Source organism: Coffea arabica, chromosome 8e (assembly GCF_036785885.1).
Source record: "Coffea arabica cultivar ET-39 chromosome 8e, Coffea Arabica ET-39 HiFi, whole genome shotgun sequence".
Taxonomy (NCBI): domain Eukaryota; kingdom Viridiplantae; phylum Streptophyta; class Magnoliopsida; order Gentianales; family Rubiaceae; genus Coffea; species Coffea arabica.
In genome coordinates this window covers 11,039-28,110 of record NC_092324.1, presented here as the reverse complement: position 1 = coordinate 28,110, position 17,072 = coordinate 11,039, and the positions used below count along the sequence as shown (strand labels likewise).

Here is a 17,072-nt window from a genome sequence, read left to right as displayed (position 1 = left end):
ACTTTTTGTGATATGATGTATGTGAGATAAAAAGGTAATTGAGAAGATAAAAAGGTGTATTGGAAATTGTAATGATGATGTAAGCAAATAAAACTAGGTAAATAATGCTCAATCCAAACAAACCTGAATTCCTCTCTGCAAACTCAGTGATAGAGGAGGCAGACATTTTTCCAATGTGTGGAACTTAATTTGGAATTGTACAACGAAGGGGATGAGATTAGCAGGTCATTTTTTGAATCAGATTTCACATGAGGAAGATATTATCCCAAAAAGTGCTACATTTAGGCTACATTATCCCAAAAAGTGCTACATTAATGATTGTTTGGTAAAATGCACTGAGCTCTTGTCTTGCAGAAGCCGAGGCTAAATCGGCAGCGATATGAAGGCAACTTGAGCTTGTGGTCCTGACCCCTGATTAAGAAATCATGGCGAAGCCGTCAAAATTCTTCAGCGGGGCACTTTTTTTTTCTCTTGAATTGCGCCTAAGAAATTGTTATCGTTTTCGTATCTCACACAATGTTACTGTTAGATTTATAATTGGCCACATGCCACCAGAATTCTAACTTCAAATTAAGAAAAATTCCATCACATAATTGATAATACTACAACTTTCATGGTTACTATTGATGACCATGACAAAAGAGACACAACAACAAATGCCACCTTGTGCATTTAGTCCTAATTTGAATTCTATGAACATTTATAGAATGTAGTCAGTTTTGATCCCCTATTAGGAAATAAACAATTTAAAATTGTGTCTCCTTTAAATAGTTTTGATCAATTCCACAGATATAAACATTCAAGAGAGTTAATGACAATAATACTTCTATGCAAAAACTTCACAAAATTACTTGATTAGTGATTGCACACTTGAAGTTACGCAAGCGTCTAGTCTCTAATAGTGTCCACCCAAACATTTATCGAGGAATCCTCCAAAAATTGAATTAATGAGTTCTAACTCTTATGAATTTATTCAGCTAAATAAATGAAGAATATATCAGAGGAAAAAAAAAACTATGGAAGACATGACAAAAAAAAAAAAAAAGCCGGATTTAATAAGAAGCAAACAACTCAAGTCAATTACCTTAAGATGAATTTATCTAATAAGTTAGTCCACAAGTATTTTATTTGTATCTTTCAAGTCCTACTTGGATTCATTTTAACTAATGAAGAATGTTTTTAATATATGTGACCTATTAAATTCTTAAACATGTTAGTAATGAACTTCTATTTTTACAACTCTTTAAAGAGTTTAGATAAACTAAACACCGCTAACATATCACTAGTTCAACTAATGAATCAATTCCTATTGAAGAGCCTATGATTTTTAATCCTTTAATTGCTGATTAACAAACAAATGATGAAGTGTAAAAGAGCTCACAAGTCTTGATCTCTCATGCATTGAACTACTAAGAACATTAAATCTATATCCACACTATTGAGAGTGTAAAACAGCTTTCATTATACAACCTACACTTCAAAAGTGTCCCCAGTAGTAATCTTGGAACAATTTATGAGTTTTGTGAAATTTCTCTTAGAGGAGAGCGAAAGTTTTTCTTGGAACAATATAATAGGTTGTTGCCTCACTTTTAAAAGAAGCATTTAGTGGAGAAACATCAAAATTAGGAAAACTGGAAAGTAGACGTGGGCATAAAGAAAGGTGGCTGAATCATATTATAAATTGCTTGAGATTGCTTTTCTCTTCCATACTCTCTTTCTATTGCGGTTTATTATTTGATCTATTTCTGTAATTGAGTTCTAATTTTCCGTTATTTGTTAAAAATTCTTGTAAAACTCAATCAAATTAATTCACCTCTTGTTTCTGTTACTTTGGGGACCCAACACATATACATAGATCAAGATTGTTCGAGTTAAGTTCCTTTTTAAAAAAAAAAAAAAAAAAATTTATGAAGTCAAGATTGCTTGTTTAGGACACAGACCCTTGCCTGAATCAAGATTTTTACACTGGACCAAGACAATAACTCTTTTTTGGCTATCTTTTGTTTTCCTTCTCCATTTCGAGAATGCATTCTTAATTTCTTAAACTTTGGAATTATTCTGCCATATCATTTAAGTAAATTATTAGAGTCTATTTCATCATTTATTTCATTAATCATCAAAACTAGAGGATGGACGATTTTGAAGTCTCCAGCTTCTTTCGAAAAAAGCAAATAAGTAGCAGACCCAAGAGTGTTATATCATGTTTCATTTGCCTAGTATACTCCTCGAGTCCAAAATCCGGCTAAAGAGCAACCCAATCAAGTCAGCAACATCATAAGACCGCGTTTCTTTGCCCACTACCATTGTTGTTTATCTATTTAACTGGCTTATAATTAGCAAGGCTAAAATGACCCCAACTTAACCCATTTCAACCAATGAATCTCAAGGTTTCGTCCAACATCGAGATCCTAGGCAAACATGCTAATCTGCGAACAATACTGAAAGCTTCTTATAGCATGATCCAAGCATCGCAACTTAAGCCTTCAAGTAGATTATATCTAACAAACAATAACACGACACTAACCAAAAGAAGTCCTGACTGAACAACAAAATAAATTTAACTCCTACGACCTCCTTTTATCTAAACTGCCTAATGGAAGCAAATGAAGCCAATGATTCAGGATTACATCTGACAAGAGTATAATAGACATGCCTCTCAGACATCCAGCTCCAGAACGACGATGCAATGCATCAGAAGGAACTGAGCAGATGTAGCAACATGAAACATATCCTAGCCTGCTCTCCGTCGCTTCTTCACGCTTTGATTTTTTTCTTGGACCTTAGACGCTTCTGACGATTTGACTTTTACCCCTTCAGGTGTTTTTAGCACATCAGTAGACTTATCTTTGGATCTTTCTTTCAAATCCTCGGTCTCTTTCATCTTTGAAGAGCTATGTTTTATCTTTCCCGTTCCATTTGCACTACCATCACCACCAGCTTGGGGGGTCTTACTTTTGGACTTTATACCAGTCTTCGGAGTGTCTTGCTTCGACATGCTACCAGTCTTTGGAATGTCTTGCTTGGATTTGGCTTTGGGTGTGCTAGTATCAACATCTTTAGATTTGACAGATGTTTTTGTGAAATCATCAGGATGTTTATCACCAGTTCTTTGAGATTTAGCTTTACCAGTGCTGTCATCCTCACTCTTAGCTACAGACTTTGTGGTCCTATCTTTCAACTTCTGGTCATCCTCAGTTTTATGACCAGATTTTGTTGCAGTTCCTTTTGCCTTGCCAGATGAAGCAGCTCCACTGCAGGTGACAGTTCAAAACCTTCTCTTAATTGCTTTCCTAGTAAACTCAAAATACCAATAAGCCAAAAAAGTTCATTTTACAGCATCTTATATATTACAGCATGTGCCTAACTACGAACCTTTTAGGTGAGACCTCTTTCTTCCCCGGCTTAATGGATGATTCAGGATTTCTTCTACCTTTCTTCCTCCTTTGCCTGGTTCAAGGAAGCAGATTACAAGGCAATAAACATTTACATACAACAGCATGCAGTTCCAAGCAACAATTATGGACATCACAGATTCATACGAAGAGAAACTCGCAAGAATTAATTAACTTCCTTTTGGACCCAAAAAAAAAATGTCCGCCAAAAGTCATTATTTGTTTGGTTTGTGATACTGCACCAAGGTAATATCACAATTGGAAAGTCTTTAGCTGAAATGTAGTCATTTATCAAGGCACCTTGAGATTAAAAAGAAAGGCCCAAAAGTTAGCATGCAAGAAAGTAAAAGATGCTGAAACCCAATGATACTTGTCATCCTTGATAAGATGTGGGTAAAATGATGCGTGTTAGGTTATGGCTGAATTGCACAGGGAATGAACAACATGCCAGGACCCTCAAACGCCCAATCGATCTTTTACTATCATTTCCAATATATCTCTACAAGTTGAATGCAGAATTTAAGGAAAACATTAGTACATGCACATGGTGTGTTTGTGTGTGTGTGTGTGTTAGCAATCACATGTATTTGCTTCCGCATACGCAGACCACGCATATACTATAGACTTTACAGAAAATAACATATCTACACACAGATTAGATGTCAACAGTTCACTCTCTGAAAGATGTACAAGTGCAAGGGAAACGAAGTATACATTCCAGATGCAGTATCAGGGATTGCTGTTTCAGCTCCTTGCTCCTGTAACAAAATGTTAACTCTTTTTTATTACTTCAAAGCAAATTGACAAGCAAGCAAGCACGAAAAATAGAACATCCAAAGTAACTCACTTCAGAAGAAACTGAACCATCATCAACCAATTCCCATCGTTCTTTCTTAAGGTTCAAAATTTCCTCATCACCATCATTGTAGGCAACCTTTCACGAAAAGAAGCAATTTGACACAACTCAGCAGAATTCTTACACACAGAACAAAAGAAATGAAGCAAAGCAGCAGTCAGCCTTCACCAACCTTATGCTTTTTCTTTGCAGAATCAAAAGAATCAATAACACCTTCATAAAACCTGAAAATTGAAACGCATTATCAGTCATCTTCATCTTCAATCTGGCACATCTGTTAGACAAAGAACTCAACAACTCTTCATATAAATCAAGAAGGCCAGATGGACAATGTGCTTAAAGAATTTTCAAGACATCAATAACAGCACACTAGCTGACTATCGTTTTTTCCATGGCAACCTAGCTTAAAGTGAGAGAGGGCAAACTAGAAAGCGAAAAACTTACTGACGATCGTGAGGCCACCAAACCTTAACCTTTAAACCCACCAAGTTACTACCATACTCGACATCTGCAGTTCCCTGACAAAAAAAAGAGCAGCAAAAAAATTAGGTGTTCTTGCATTCACAGCACAATTAAAAAACATTTCTTATTGGCCTGCAGTTGGTTTGTACTCAACCAGCATTCCAATCATTGGCAAGGATTCATGCTTAGATTCTTTTGAACATTATACAACATTAAAAATATCCAGTGCTTATCAAACTTAAACATCACTTTCTGTTCACATAAAGAAACAATGGCAGAGAGAGGAGGAAAATTCAATCATTGTGACCCAACAAGCGACTTCATAGACATGGGGGTGGAAGAGGAAAGAAGCAAGTAGCAGAAGCAGAAACCAGCCAAGCATTCGGCACAACTAATGCTGACATTTCAGAAAAAGGATGTAACATCTCAACTAGGATGCAGTTCATGATGAACAATTAAGAGGAGGCAAATTTGGGGAACATGATAAAGGACTGTTTCGCATTTAATTTTGCAAAAGACACATGATGTAAAAGGATAAAATTCCAGGTCATGTAAGAGAAGATGAAGGGGTTTAAGATTTTACTTACTTTGTCTTTGCTTGCTGTACGCTTCCTCTTGGTACTCATCCTAACTGTTTCTTCAGAAGAACCTTCATCTTTTGCTGATCTTGTAGGAGACTTGTGTGTCTGCTGCTAAGGACACAAAAAAATTTTCATGTCACACTCTGCAGGAATAAATCTTCCAGTAACAGAAAATCAAACATTACATTAAGCTACATCCTAGAAGAAAAATAAATTACCTTCAGATCATCTTTAGCGGAGGTCTTAGTCCCTTCATTCTCTGAGGCAGCTTTTCCACGCACACGCTTTTTGCTTTCTCCATTCCTCTTTAATGAATATCCATCCCCAGCATTACTACTTTCATCAACTTTCTTTCTTGCTTGCTTCATCTGTTTTGTCTCTGAATCGCTTTTACCCCCACCTCCATCTTCAGAGGTATCTACATCAGCTGACATCTTGTCTTCATTATCAGTGTCTACAGGTGCTTTTTTCCCCAGGCGTCTATGTGGTTTTGCTTCTGAGTCATTTCTTCCTTCAGATGCCTTTTTTGAGACATCTGAAGAAAGTGTCTCTTGTTGAATTGAGATCTCTTTCTTCTTTAGCCGACTAGCCTTTTTTGGACGAACCGCATCATCTAGGCTCCCACTAAGGGACGCAGAAGCAGTGTTTGCATCCTCAGTCTCTGATGTCTTGGGAGAAGAAGGCTTTGCAACAATGTCTCTATCTAAAGATTTGGAAGTCTCAGCAGAGAGTTCCTCCCTAGGAGAACCACGCAAATCTTTTTCACGGCTGTCTTGTAAATCTGGTAGCTTCTCAACTTCCTTCTCACCATCAATATGAGACGTATCAGAAGATTCCGATACATTAATTGAAGAGCTGGGCTTCCTTTCTCTTTTCATGGCAGCATCTTCCAGCTTAGACTCCAACATGACTGACTCCCGAGTCTCTGAATCAGCAATTTCAGGCTTCATAGCTACCTTGTCAGCCGAGGGTTCGTCTTCAAGGTCATGCTCCTTGACATTTACCGAAGATTGTGCTCCTATAACTGTCCCTTTGTTGTCATTCCCCAAGTCATCACCACCATTAAGCATTATTGACTTGGGAGACCTATTGACATCATGATCTGCATCCCCGGAGTATGCTTCATTAACATCCTTTGCCACCTAACAGACAAAGCTGAGTTCAGATTCTTGAGAAGTATAAGCTCGGATGAAATCAGCACACAATGTTTTGTGACACTACACCAAATAACGCAGTCAACGAATCAAAAGCAACTCATGCTTGAACTTCCAAAATGTTGAGGCAATTTTTCCCCAAAAAACAGTTCACAAGATCAGATGGAAAACCAGCGTGGGAAGTTTGAACTGAAGTCGTTTTGTTTTCCAATCCACTACTACTTTCAGTCCTGAAACAAAACGCCTACCTTCCAGGCATCAGGAAGCAGGTCTTTCTCTACAGATCGCGCTCCTACTCTCGATCTCTCTTACAGACAAACTTATGGGTTCCTCTATCTCCCCTCTAACACACGACTCTGTGCATTCCTCTCTCTCTCTCTCTCTCATACACATCAATAGTGGAATACAAACTCCCAGAACAACTTCTGCATTGGTCGCAGATCTCCAAATGGGCAGAGTTTTGTTGAGGTTATAGAAAAGAAATTTCTTGTCTACTCGAGGTATCTGTTTCAAGTCTAATTTCCTCAAGGTTATAGAATTCTAATAACTGTTTCCCGCTTAAACTTCACTTTTGACGTCCCCAACAAGGCAACCAGTAATTTTCTACACGCCAACACATATAAGACGAGCACAAGGAAAAGAGGTGCCTTATCTGAGGAGGATGCAAGCAGACTGCCCTCATCAGCGTAGACAATGTGCATTATTAGAAAGTGAATTTACATCCAAAGAAAAGAGATACCAAAACCAGAAAAACTCTAAAATCTAAGTCATTTGCCTTAGTTGTTGGGGACACATCTGTAGACGCCTTAGCCAATTTTCCTCCAAATTCTTGAATATCTAAACAAAGCCAGGAGCATGCATTTTTCCACCATATATTTTAGCATATATCAGGAAGAAAATAGTGATTTGAAGTCATATGGCCCATCAGATAATATAGAAATATTACACATCATCAAGAAATGGCGATCAGGTTGAAACATGTAATGATTGAACCATGAAGGCCTTGTAAACATTGAGAAACAGTTTGACATGGACAAATCATACACTGTTCTTACCTATTATCAACTAAACAATTGACTACAATGTTTGTAATAATACAGCAAGAGAAATAAAGTAGATGACATCTACGTGATGCCAGCTGCAAAATAAAAGCAAAACCAAGAAAAACCTTGTCACAGACAAGCATGGCAGTTACTGTATGCAGCATACCAGATAAAGGATAACGGCTGTAGCCTTGTCCAAACAAGAAATAGGCCCAAATTACATTTATGTGATAAAAAGCAACAGAATTGAAATGGAAAATAACAAGGAAAAGCTTTCTCTTATGCGAGCATTCTAAAACTCATAACGCAGAACAAGATACAGCTTTATGTGACAAATAACAAATTACCAGTCAAAGACGAGAAAGAACCTTCTAGCAGATTACCAAAAAGTATAAATTAATAGGTTGGCATGCATACCTGTTGCTCTGTAGAGGCATTTTCATTGGTATGCTCAGTTGAAGATGGCCCTTCACATATAGCAGTAACAACTTCACTGTAATCATCCAAAGAACAACCCAAAGATTGTATGGCTTGACTAAGGTAAGGTTTAAGCTTAACTGCACAATTTTCAAATACTTTCTCTGCCAATTTCATAGCAACAGGGAGGACTTCCTGAGCAACAGAAAAGTGGCAAGAAAGCATAATAAGTGACAATGATCACTAAGCATTAATATAAACAACAAATTAGCAAAATAAAGAAGAAGCCATCTCAAACCCAGGTTCACCTGATTGTCCTTTTTCACATTAGCCAACAGCAGGTTGAGTATCTCAGAGGAAATATCTTCACTTTCTTCTAATACAAGAGTCATAATTGTCTCCATCGATGAGAAGATATTTTCAGGGTGATAGTCACTGAAAGTCATTCAAAAAGAAAAAAGGTAGAAATTAAAAAGTCTTGGACTGTAGAGGGGCAACCAAGACATAGCCTTGGATAGACACAGCACTTAAAGTCTAGCTATGTAACAGCAGAAAATATGATGGATACATGACCACATTGTATTTGCATATGGCATTTCGTAACTAAAAGAACTGCAGGGAGAGAACAGTTGAGCTGATACCGTAGAGCCCCAAGAAAGAGCTGAAACATTTGAGCAATCAGCCCATCACATTCCAAATCCAACATGACGACACAAGACCTGACTTTGGCCACAGTTTCAAGAATCAGGGCCCTCTTATTATACGATCTACTGGACTCATCAGACAAACCCTCGAAAGAAGATACGATCAGTTGAAAAACATCCTGTATAACAAGAAATTAATATGTCATAAATGGGCAAGGAGGAAAGTAGTGAGACCTTAGTATAAAGTCCAGTACCTTCATTTTGTCATCATCATAAGGAGCATCTGGTGCGGTTATCCTGGTTATCTCACTTACGCAAGAAGCAACAGCAACTTTCACATCAACATTTTCATGCCTAAGAAGTTCATCTGTGACCAATGCATTTGTTAATGGAGAGAGCGCAGCTTGCATGGATTTCACAGGCGACTGCTCCACTCTTGATAGGAAATTTTCAACTTGCTTGAAGTACAAAAAAATTGAAAAGGAGTAAATAAATAAAAAAAATACAGTAATGTACTGAATTAACACACGCAACAAGAACACAGAGAGACAAAATGAAAGGTCAAGTTAGAAAACTTCTCTTTGCCTGTGAAGTCAAAGAAATAAGTATTCTAACAGCTGATGTAAAATAAATGAACTTAAAAGTCAATTTCAGTCAACAAACAAAGTAAAGCCTTCTCCAGCAATGTTACCCAAAACATGCAATGTCAACACATGCAGAATTAAATTCCAAAAATCAACAGTACTAGTTTCCTTTCTTGATGGAAATTTCATTTTAAGCAGGGCAGACAAAAGGCAGTGTTAATGTAATCCAAGCTTCAGATAATGAGAATGGATACATATTACATCATGATATTGGCTGACTTAGAAAACCACGCACATTTGACTTCCAACAATAACTAATAGCTGTACCTATTTTCTGTCTGACAAAAAAGGCATTGAGGACAAATTTGTGATACCACCTAGATCATTCACCCTATCCATGCAAAATATTCCAGTACCATCAGATTTCCAAGCATTGGATGCCACAATGGACGTGAAAACAGTTTCTGAATGGACTATAAAATGCAAGAAAGATGCTTCAATGCATCTAGGAGAAAATGAAAGAATTCTAGAGTGTAAGATGCCAAATTCATTACCATTCCACAATAAAAACGTTTTCAAATGACTGGTTAAACACACGTAGAAGAAACAAGTCCCATCAAGGGTCATATAAGCAGCAAAGAAATAATGCAGAATTTTGAAGGATCCATGCAGTCAAAAAGTTGCATTAACAACAATAACCTTTAGTCTCCAGTTACCTAACCTCTTCAATGCTGAATAGAACAAGTTTCCAAATTAATAATGGCGAACATATACAACTCATATGAAGCTCAAACTGTAAGCAGGGAATCAATTACCTTTTAAAACCTCATACATACAGCAGAAAGCAGTAAGTTTAACATTAAAAATCAAGACCAAAAAGAAAGAGTGAAATTACATCACAGATCACATGACAAATAAGAAACTAACTTGCATGTTTACAACCAGGGTGTTGAATTAAAAGTGAATGTAAACAAGAAACAATATATCATGCGCATTCTTGTCAAAGGGACACACCTCATGCGGCTACAAGTCAAGGCTGAAAGAAAGGCATTTAAAGCACCCTACGACACAAAGCAACTAAACTTTACATTTATGAATCAGGGTTCAAAGAAGAGCATTCGAAGCACTCTATGACATGAAGCAATTAAGCTTTCTTCAGGCAAGCATCTTCCGTAGCGACATGAGACTTTAAAGACGTGTGCCTCCCTAATATTCTGTTACTACGCTCATTGTGAACTTAATTTTCTTCCAACTATCAGTCAGATTTTTGTAGTGTAACACAAAACCACTATTAAGATGGTCACAAAATTACAAGAAGAAAATCAACCATGGCATTTATTTTCATGAAAACCACAACAAAGATTCAATTTGAAGACTTCTGTCAGTAAGCCAACATTTTGCGCGAACTCCTGTAATAACCAAGTACCAAATTCAAAACATCTGACACTGAAATAGCAGCCTGGACATGACTCAAACACCTCTCTTAGGGTATAAACAAAGAAAGGATATCTTGCAGTTTAAGTTTTAATATTGCCATTTGTATATTGTACTGCTCAATGTTACGTAACACATTGGTTCACAAAGTTCAGCAGACCTACTTTAAACATATCATAATTGGCGCACACTGTCAAAAGATCTTACCCCCCAACTTTTAATTCTCTTCCTTCTTTGGCAACTTTTCTTCTACTCCTCTCTCCCTCTATTTCCTACCCCTCTATACTTTCTAACTTGGTGCTCTAATCGACTCTGCATGTTTTTTTCAAACCCATCACCAACCCTTGGCCCCTCTTTGTTCCCTGTAATCCAAATATACTAGAATATAAATTCTTAACTATACCCCAAAAATGAAAACTGCAGGAGGCACCCTTGACTTTTGTCCATTCAGAATCCCACTATTATTCCGAAACATGATATAGTAATGATCTCTCCACTGTTATTCCGAAACTTTTTTTTTCAAAACTATTTTTTCTCATAGATGACGTAATGAACTTATGTCACCACACTTTTAATGCGGGAAATGTGTTGAAAGAGTCTCATCAAATGACTCAGAAAAAACAAAAGCAGCAAACCAAAATAAGAATTGCATTTTTCTTACCAGAAAGTTAATATGTACCTTAACAGAAGTAACTTAACCCTGATAAACAACCAGCACAAGCAAAATAAATGCAGAACACTCTTGTATTACACAAGCATATAAAATCTTCACTTCGAGATGGGTCATCCATATTTAAGAAGCACATGCAAACAACAAAACATGTTGGGCAAGTTAATAAACTCACACCTATAGGAAATAGTGCTGAAATCGCCAGTTCGTACAACCAAGGATAATTAAGTCAACAAAACCTTGTAAAACTTACCACTATAATCAAGACAAAGGAATGGAGACCATACAAGAAGCGGAAAGTCCAGACAGCGAAAAGGGGCAAAAAAGTACAAATTTTTGTACAAACATGCCCAGAATAGATAATTCTCAGCACCAAATAATAAACGAGAAAAAGGACACAAAAGTCGGCAGGTGTACGGATCGAAAAAGATAAAAGAATTTAGGGCTTACGTCAAGCAAAGGCAGAAGTTCATCAAGGGAAGACGGAGGCTGGAGAAGTTTGCCCCCAGCTTCCTTGAGCTGTTCCTCGAGCTCTCTCTCTGCGGACATCTTATCGGTCATCTATTCCAGATCTCTCAGAAAAATCTACCGCAAATTGAACCCAATAAAATTGGCACCATCAAAGCTCGACAAATCAACCAAAACCCTAGAGATAAAAAAAATTTAAGCGGCAGATACAATCTACTGAGACAAACGGAGAGGGGTGGAGAGAGAGAGAAAACCTAGGGTTATGCTTTTTCAGAGATAGAGAGAAGGAGAAACCCTAGTAAAGCTGCCAACCCAGAAACGAAGGAACCGGATCTCCCCGACGCGAGAGAGAGAGAGAGAGAGAGAGAGAGATGCAGTTCTATTCCCAAAACACACAGCGACACTCGCCAGAGAATTTTTGTTGGTTTTTGATATGAAATCTGAGCCAGTTTTTTAGCTCTACACCCACGGCGGAAACACCCATCTACAATGGTCCACTGCCGGTATTTATACACACGAGGAAATTTTCTTAAGCAGTCCCCCGATATTCTTATAAACGCTTTTTGGTCTCTCAAATTACAGTAAAACACTTTAACTCCTTTAGTGGCACTTCATGCTATGGTAATAAAATTGTAAATAAAATTGTTTATGGTAATAAGATAGGTAAGTAATTAATTATTTAACTATCAAACTAATATTTTAACTAAAATACATGCTCCTTGCGTTCGCAAAATAAATAATAATAATAATAATAACAAGAGAAAATTGTAACAATGTATGACTGTAAACAATTTTGAAATGAATGTTTATCCTTTTCTTTTATTTAGTATATATTGAGTTGTTGTAGTAGTATGTATGGGTTATTTGGCAACGAGTTGGAAAAATGACTAAACATGAGGTTAGACATCATTGGTTGACAACTTTAAAATGTTTTGGCAACTAAATAATTATTTGTTAAATATTTACCTGTTATGAAACTTTTATGAATACATGGGAAGGATCTTTTAGCATTTTTTTTTAATTTACTTAGATAGAGATATGCATGTACATTTACACCGTATTTAAGTTGAAAGGAAAAACTTGAAGGTGTCAAAATGGCACATTTAGCAAATCTTGTTTAGAATTGATTACACAATTAGATGATTATTTAGTTCATTTACATGTCAGGAAATAACTTCGAGTTGGGCATGTCAATGGATCGAGTTTTACCCAAATTCAATCCAAACCCAGTGTACTGGAGTAGGGTTTGGATTTAATTTCTCAAACCCAAATTCTACCCTGTAAAAGAGTTATAAGTCTGGGTAGGGTCTGATTTTTTATGATTCATAGATAAATTCAAACTCATACCAGACCATATCCAAATCCATATATATCCAATTAAATTATATATATATGTTAATATTAGTAAATTTATAAAATATCCCAATATTCTATGATTATTGGATTGAATACAATAAAATTTCATGATTGTTTTCTTTTTTTCAAACTAGGTCTTGTTTGGCAGACAAGTTTTTTGCCAAGTTTGTCTGTTATAAGTTTTTAAAAAACATTAACTACAGTAACTTAAAAAAACTTTTCAAAAATTTTTAAACTATACACTTCAAAATTTTTTTAAAAAATTTCTACAGTAAGTTGCAGTAAAATTTTAGACAAATACCCAAAAAATTCACTCGCCAAACGGGGCTTAATTCTAGTTGTAATTGGAATTAGTACAAACTTTTTCAAAAAAAGTAAAGACAAATAAATGAAAGATTATATATAAATAAAGCTAAAGTTTAAAAAAAATAGAAGCAGTCGATAATAGTTTTTTTTTGAGTTCATAATATTACATTCAACTTCTTAAATATTAATTATATTATTTGAAAAAAATTGGATTGTGTTTATATTTTTTTGAAATCTATATATTTATAATATATTTTTATTTTAGTGTGTTTAGAAAAATCCAACAAATACCCATTGAATATCTAGATTCAGGAGGGTTTGAGTTTGAATTTATTATTTAGATCCATAAAGGGTCTAGGTTTGAATTTGAATCTAACTAAATTTAATGAGTTTGGATTCGGATCAGAGGTATTCAACTCAAATCCTATCTATTGGCATGTCTAGCCATAACAATGTCACCATAGTGTATATCTTTTTATGATTCCTCTACGTGTCAGGATATAAATGCACTATGTTATGGACACAAAATAGCTTCATCGAGATAAGTAATAATTTTTATGTCCATACTCATTAAATCTCAAAATTAGCTTGCAATATGTGCGAGGATTCCTGTGCTTACGTACGTACATTTACAAACCGTTGCTGGATTAGCTACATGACGATATGTCTTTGTTTATAGAAAGTATGAAAATCCACGTATGCTGATAATTACTTTACTTTTAAAAGTAGCTGTTGCTAAACAATTATGGAAAAATATGTGTATGTGGTTTCCATTAATTGTAATAAATATAAAATAATTATTGCATTGTGTTTCATTCTTAACATCTAGACGTTCAAAGGTAGTGTACAGTGAAAAGTAATAGTTCGTGCAGTAAAAGAGATCAATTTGAACACATAAGGTAATACATAAATATATATATGTGACGACCTCATTTCTCCTTAGGGCGAACTCTAAGGTTTCGGCGGGTCGCCTGTCTAACTCTCGTTAGGACTCAATACAAGTCAAGATTATAATTTAGAACTAAACACCAAATAAGAAAACTAATATAAAGAAAAGTCACTTCCTTTGATAGTCAACCAATTATACATCATAATATTTTCAAAAGTTACGTCAAATTTTCCGAAATACAATCACCAAAAGTTGACTAGATCTTTTACATCCATACTTGGGCCAAAAGATAATCAAAGCTAGCTTCTCCAAAATCTTTCCACTTCAAGTTCCTGCTAAGCAAAACAAACTTAAGGGGATGAGCTAACGCTCAGTGAGGCCAAGAAAATAAACAGGCAAGCAAGTAACACCAATCAATCAAATAACATGCTTAAAAGCAACTTTAAACATGACATTTCATTTAAGTGCATAAGTAGGAATTTAACACACAAGAAGGATACAAGAGCTCTCAGGAGCTATTTCCACGTCTCGATCGATTGACCCTTCGGGGTTGACCCTCCGTCAATCCAAGTAGTAACATGACCGTAGTGCTCCACTTACTTTCTCTATCTAACATAACACCCACTCGAATCCGGAACCAAACATGTAAGGGGTGGCGATACTAATCGAGTATGCCTAATGAGATCTCTCCAATAGATCAATCTATAATATTTCTCAAGATTCACAAAACTTCTCGACCAATCCCTTACCCGCTCGAGTTACAAGGTTAACTGATGGGTTGGGGTACCCCCCAGAAGTATAAGTGGTCGATGAGACATCGCTCCAATCGACTTATAATTGTTTATGGCTCTGAATCGGTATAAGAGGCACCTCCCACCCGAACAGGGTGTGGTACATGCTTCCGCTCAGAGAATCGATCATAGCACTGAATCGGTATGAGAGGCACCTCCCATCCCAATAGGGTGTGGTACATGCTTCCGCTCGGTACTTACGAGTTAAACAAGTTCATGTATAAGTGTAAGCCGTGTATATTTATGTAACAAGTATCATGAAATTAGAAAAGAGAGGACGAGAGCGATAAAGTACACTCTCGTTACGGCAAATTCACGTATCATTTATAGTACTTGTACACATATCATTTCAAACATATAAGCATTTAACATGCACTTGACACTCACTACAAGTCAAGGGCAAAAACAAGAGTGAAGCGAGAAGTCAGACGAGCTGTTCGGCGTCCTCATGACCACCTGAGACATGTACAATCATAATTACCTAGATGCTCGACCAACGTTAAAAGAAAGACATTTTCTCGCCACTCACTCTCATGATCACAAGTTTGAGTCAAGTTAAAGAAACTTTTATAGCTCAAACATTGGACTAATGTTCAAAGAGAACTCGGATGTCGTTTTTGATTCGAGTCCTGGTAAGAAATCTCAATTCCAAAAGAAAGTATCGTTTTCATATTCGGCACAAAAATCGAGAAAAAAAGATAGATGGTTTATCTCCCAAAACTTCAAATCTCATGTCCCAAAAGTTAAAATATAAAGAACGTTCACATTTTTCAAACTAATAGAGTCAAAATCCTTCCAAAACTCCGCTCATTTTCATAGTAAATGTCAAGGCTAAGGCTCCAAGTTTGAGTATAAAACTAGTAAAATTTCTCCAAGATTTACTATAGTCAAACGCTCCCTTTTTAAAAGTTCAAATTCATGGAAATCGAGAGCATAAAACTAGGGGTTGAAGTCCCTAATTCAAATATGAAGAGATGTGCTATAAATCAAGGGAGTTATATGACCAATAAAATGCATCAAGAGAGGTTTAACCTTCGGAAACCAAGATTTGAAATGAAAGTTTAAAATTCAAAGAGACTTTGTATCTAATGATGAAATTAAACTTAAAACAGTCCAAAAATTGCAAAGGAAGGTGGAAAGTTATTAAAAGAATAATTTGGGTGAAAACAGAAAATTTTTAGCTAAAAGTGACACTATTTGGAAAAATCGTATCTCAAGTTCCGTAAGTCCAAAAATTGAAAACCTTATACCATTGGAAACTAGAGTCAAAGCACTAAAACTCTCTAGAAGACACTTTTCTTAGACTCTAATTTGAAATCATTCAAATTTTAGCTCAAAGTCACTATTCTAGACAAAACAGAGCAAAACACTTGAAAATTTGGCAAAATTTGTAGAAATGGAATCAGACCTTGAAATTTATACCACAATTAAAACTCCAAACCTAGTTTCAAATGCAATAAACAGAACTCAATTTGGACCTTTCTACACCAAGATACAATGGTTTTAAGAAAACTATATTTTGGAACCTGTTTTTGAAATTTCCAATTTTGAAGGCTTGATAGAGTTTCAAAATTCAATCATAACTAGGGCTACAGAACTCAAAATTTAGTGTGGTTTATGGCGTTGAAAACTAGATTCAAAATTTTACAATTCACTAGAAAGAACTGTCTTAAAATTCAGTTTGTAAGATAGGCAAAATTGAGCTACAAGCCGCAGCTAAAACTGTTTCTCGGCTGAAAACAGTGAGGAATTTCAGTGATCTTTACCGATTCACTATAGCTCCTAGGAAATGATTTAGGAGTTACATTTTATACCGACGGAAAGCTCTCAGAATCGAGTTTTGGATGCCAGAAACGGCACTTGCTTTCAACTTCCAGACAGAAAGTTATGACTTAAAACGTGAACACTAATTGGGATTTCCTGCTCAGAAAATTTCCAGAATTCATATTCACTTTAACCCTACTTAAACACAACCAAATCGAAAGCATAACCACCAACATGTATCAAGCATTATTGCACCAAAAT

General features: G+C 36.0%; 1 protein-coding gene across 5 annotated transcripts; it reads right to left on the bottom strand.

Annotated features, from left to right (window-relative positions):
* Positions 1–2,427: 2,427 nt before the first annotated feature.
* On the bottom strand, positions 2,428–12,189 carry LOC113707152 (sister chromatid cohesion protein PDS5 homolog C). 5 transcript variants are annotated; one of them, XM_027229321.2, is made up of 14 exons: positions 11,960–12,183; positions 11,688–11,883; positions 8,804–9,007; positions 8,547–8,728; positions 8,214–8,340; positions 7,906–8,100; positions 5,510–6,433; positions 5,298–5,399; positions 4,693–4,766; positions 4,421–4,472; positions 4,240–4,326; positions 4,107–4,150; positions 3,373–3,447; positions 2,428–3,251 (listed from the first exon to the last, which is right to left on the bottom strand). In XM_027229321.2, the coding sequence occupies exons 2-14, from the start codon at positions 11,796–11,798 to the stop codon at positions 2,732–2,734; spliced, it is 2,697 nt and encodes an 898-aa protein (XP_027085122.2). In that variant the 5' UTR covers positions 11,799–11,883; positions 11,960–12,183; the 3' UTR covers positions 2,428–2,731. The 5 variants fall into 5 exon arrangements, with proteins under 5 accessions (XP_027085122.2, XP_027085120.2, XP_027085121.2 ...); XM_027229319.2 differs by having other exon boundaries at positions 5,298–5,402; positions 11,960–12,182; XM_027229320.2 differs by having other exon boundaries at positions 5,298–5,402; positions 11,688–11,822; positions 11,960–12,101.
* Between the last annotated feature and the right edge of the window lie 4,883 nt (positions 12,190–17,072).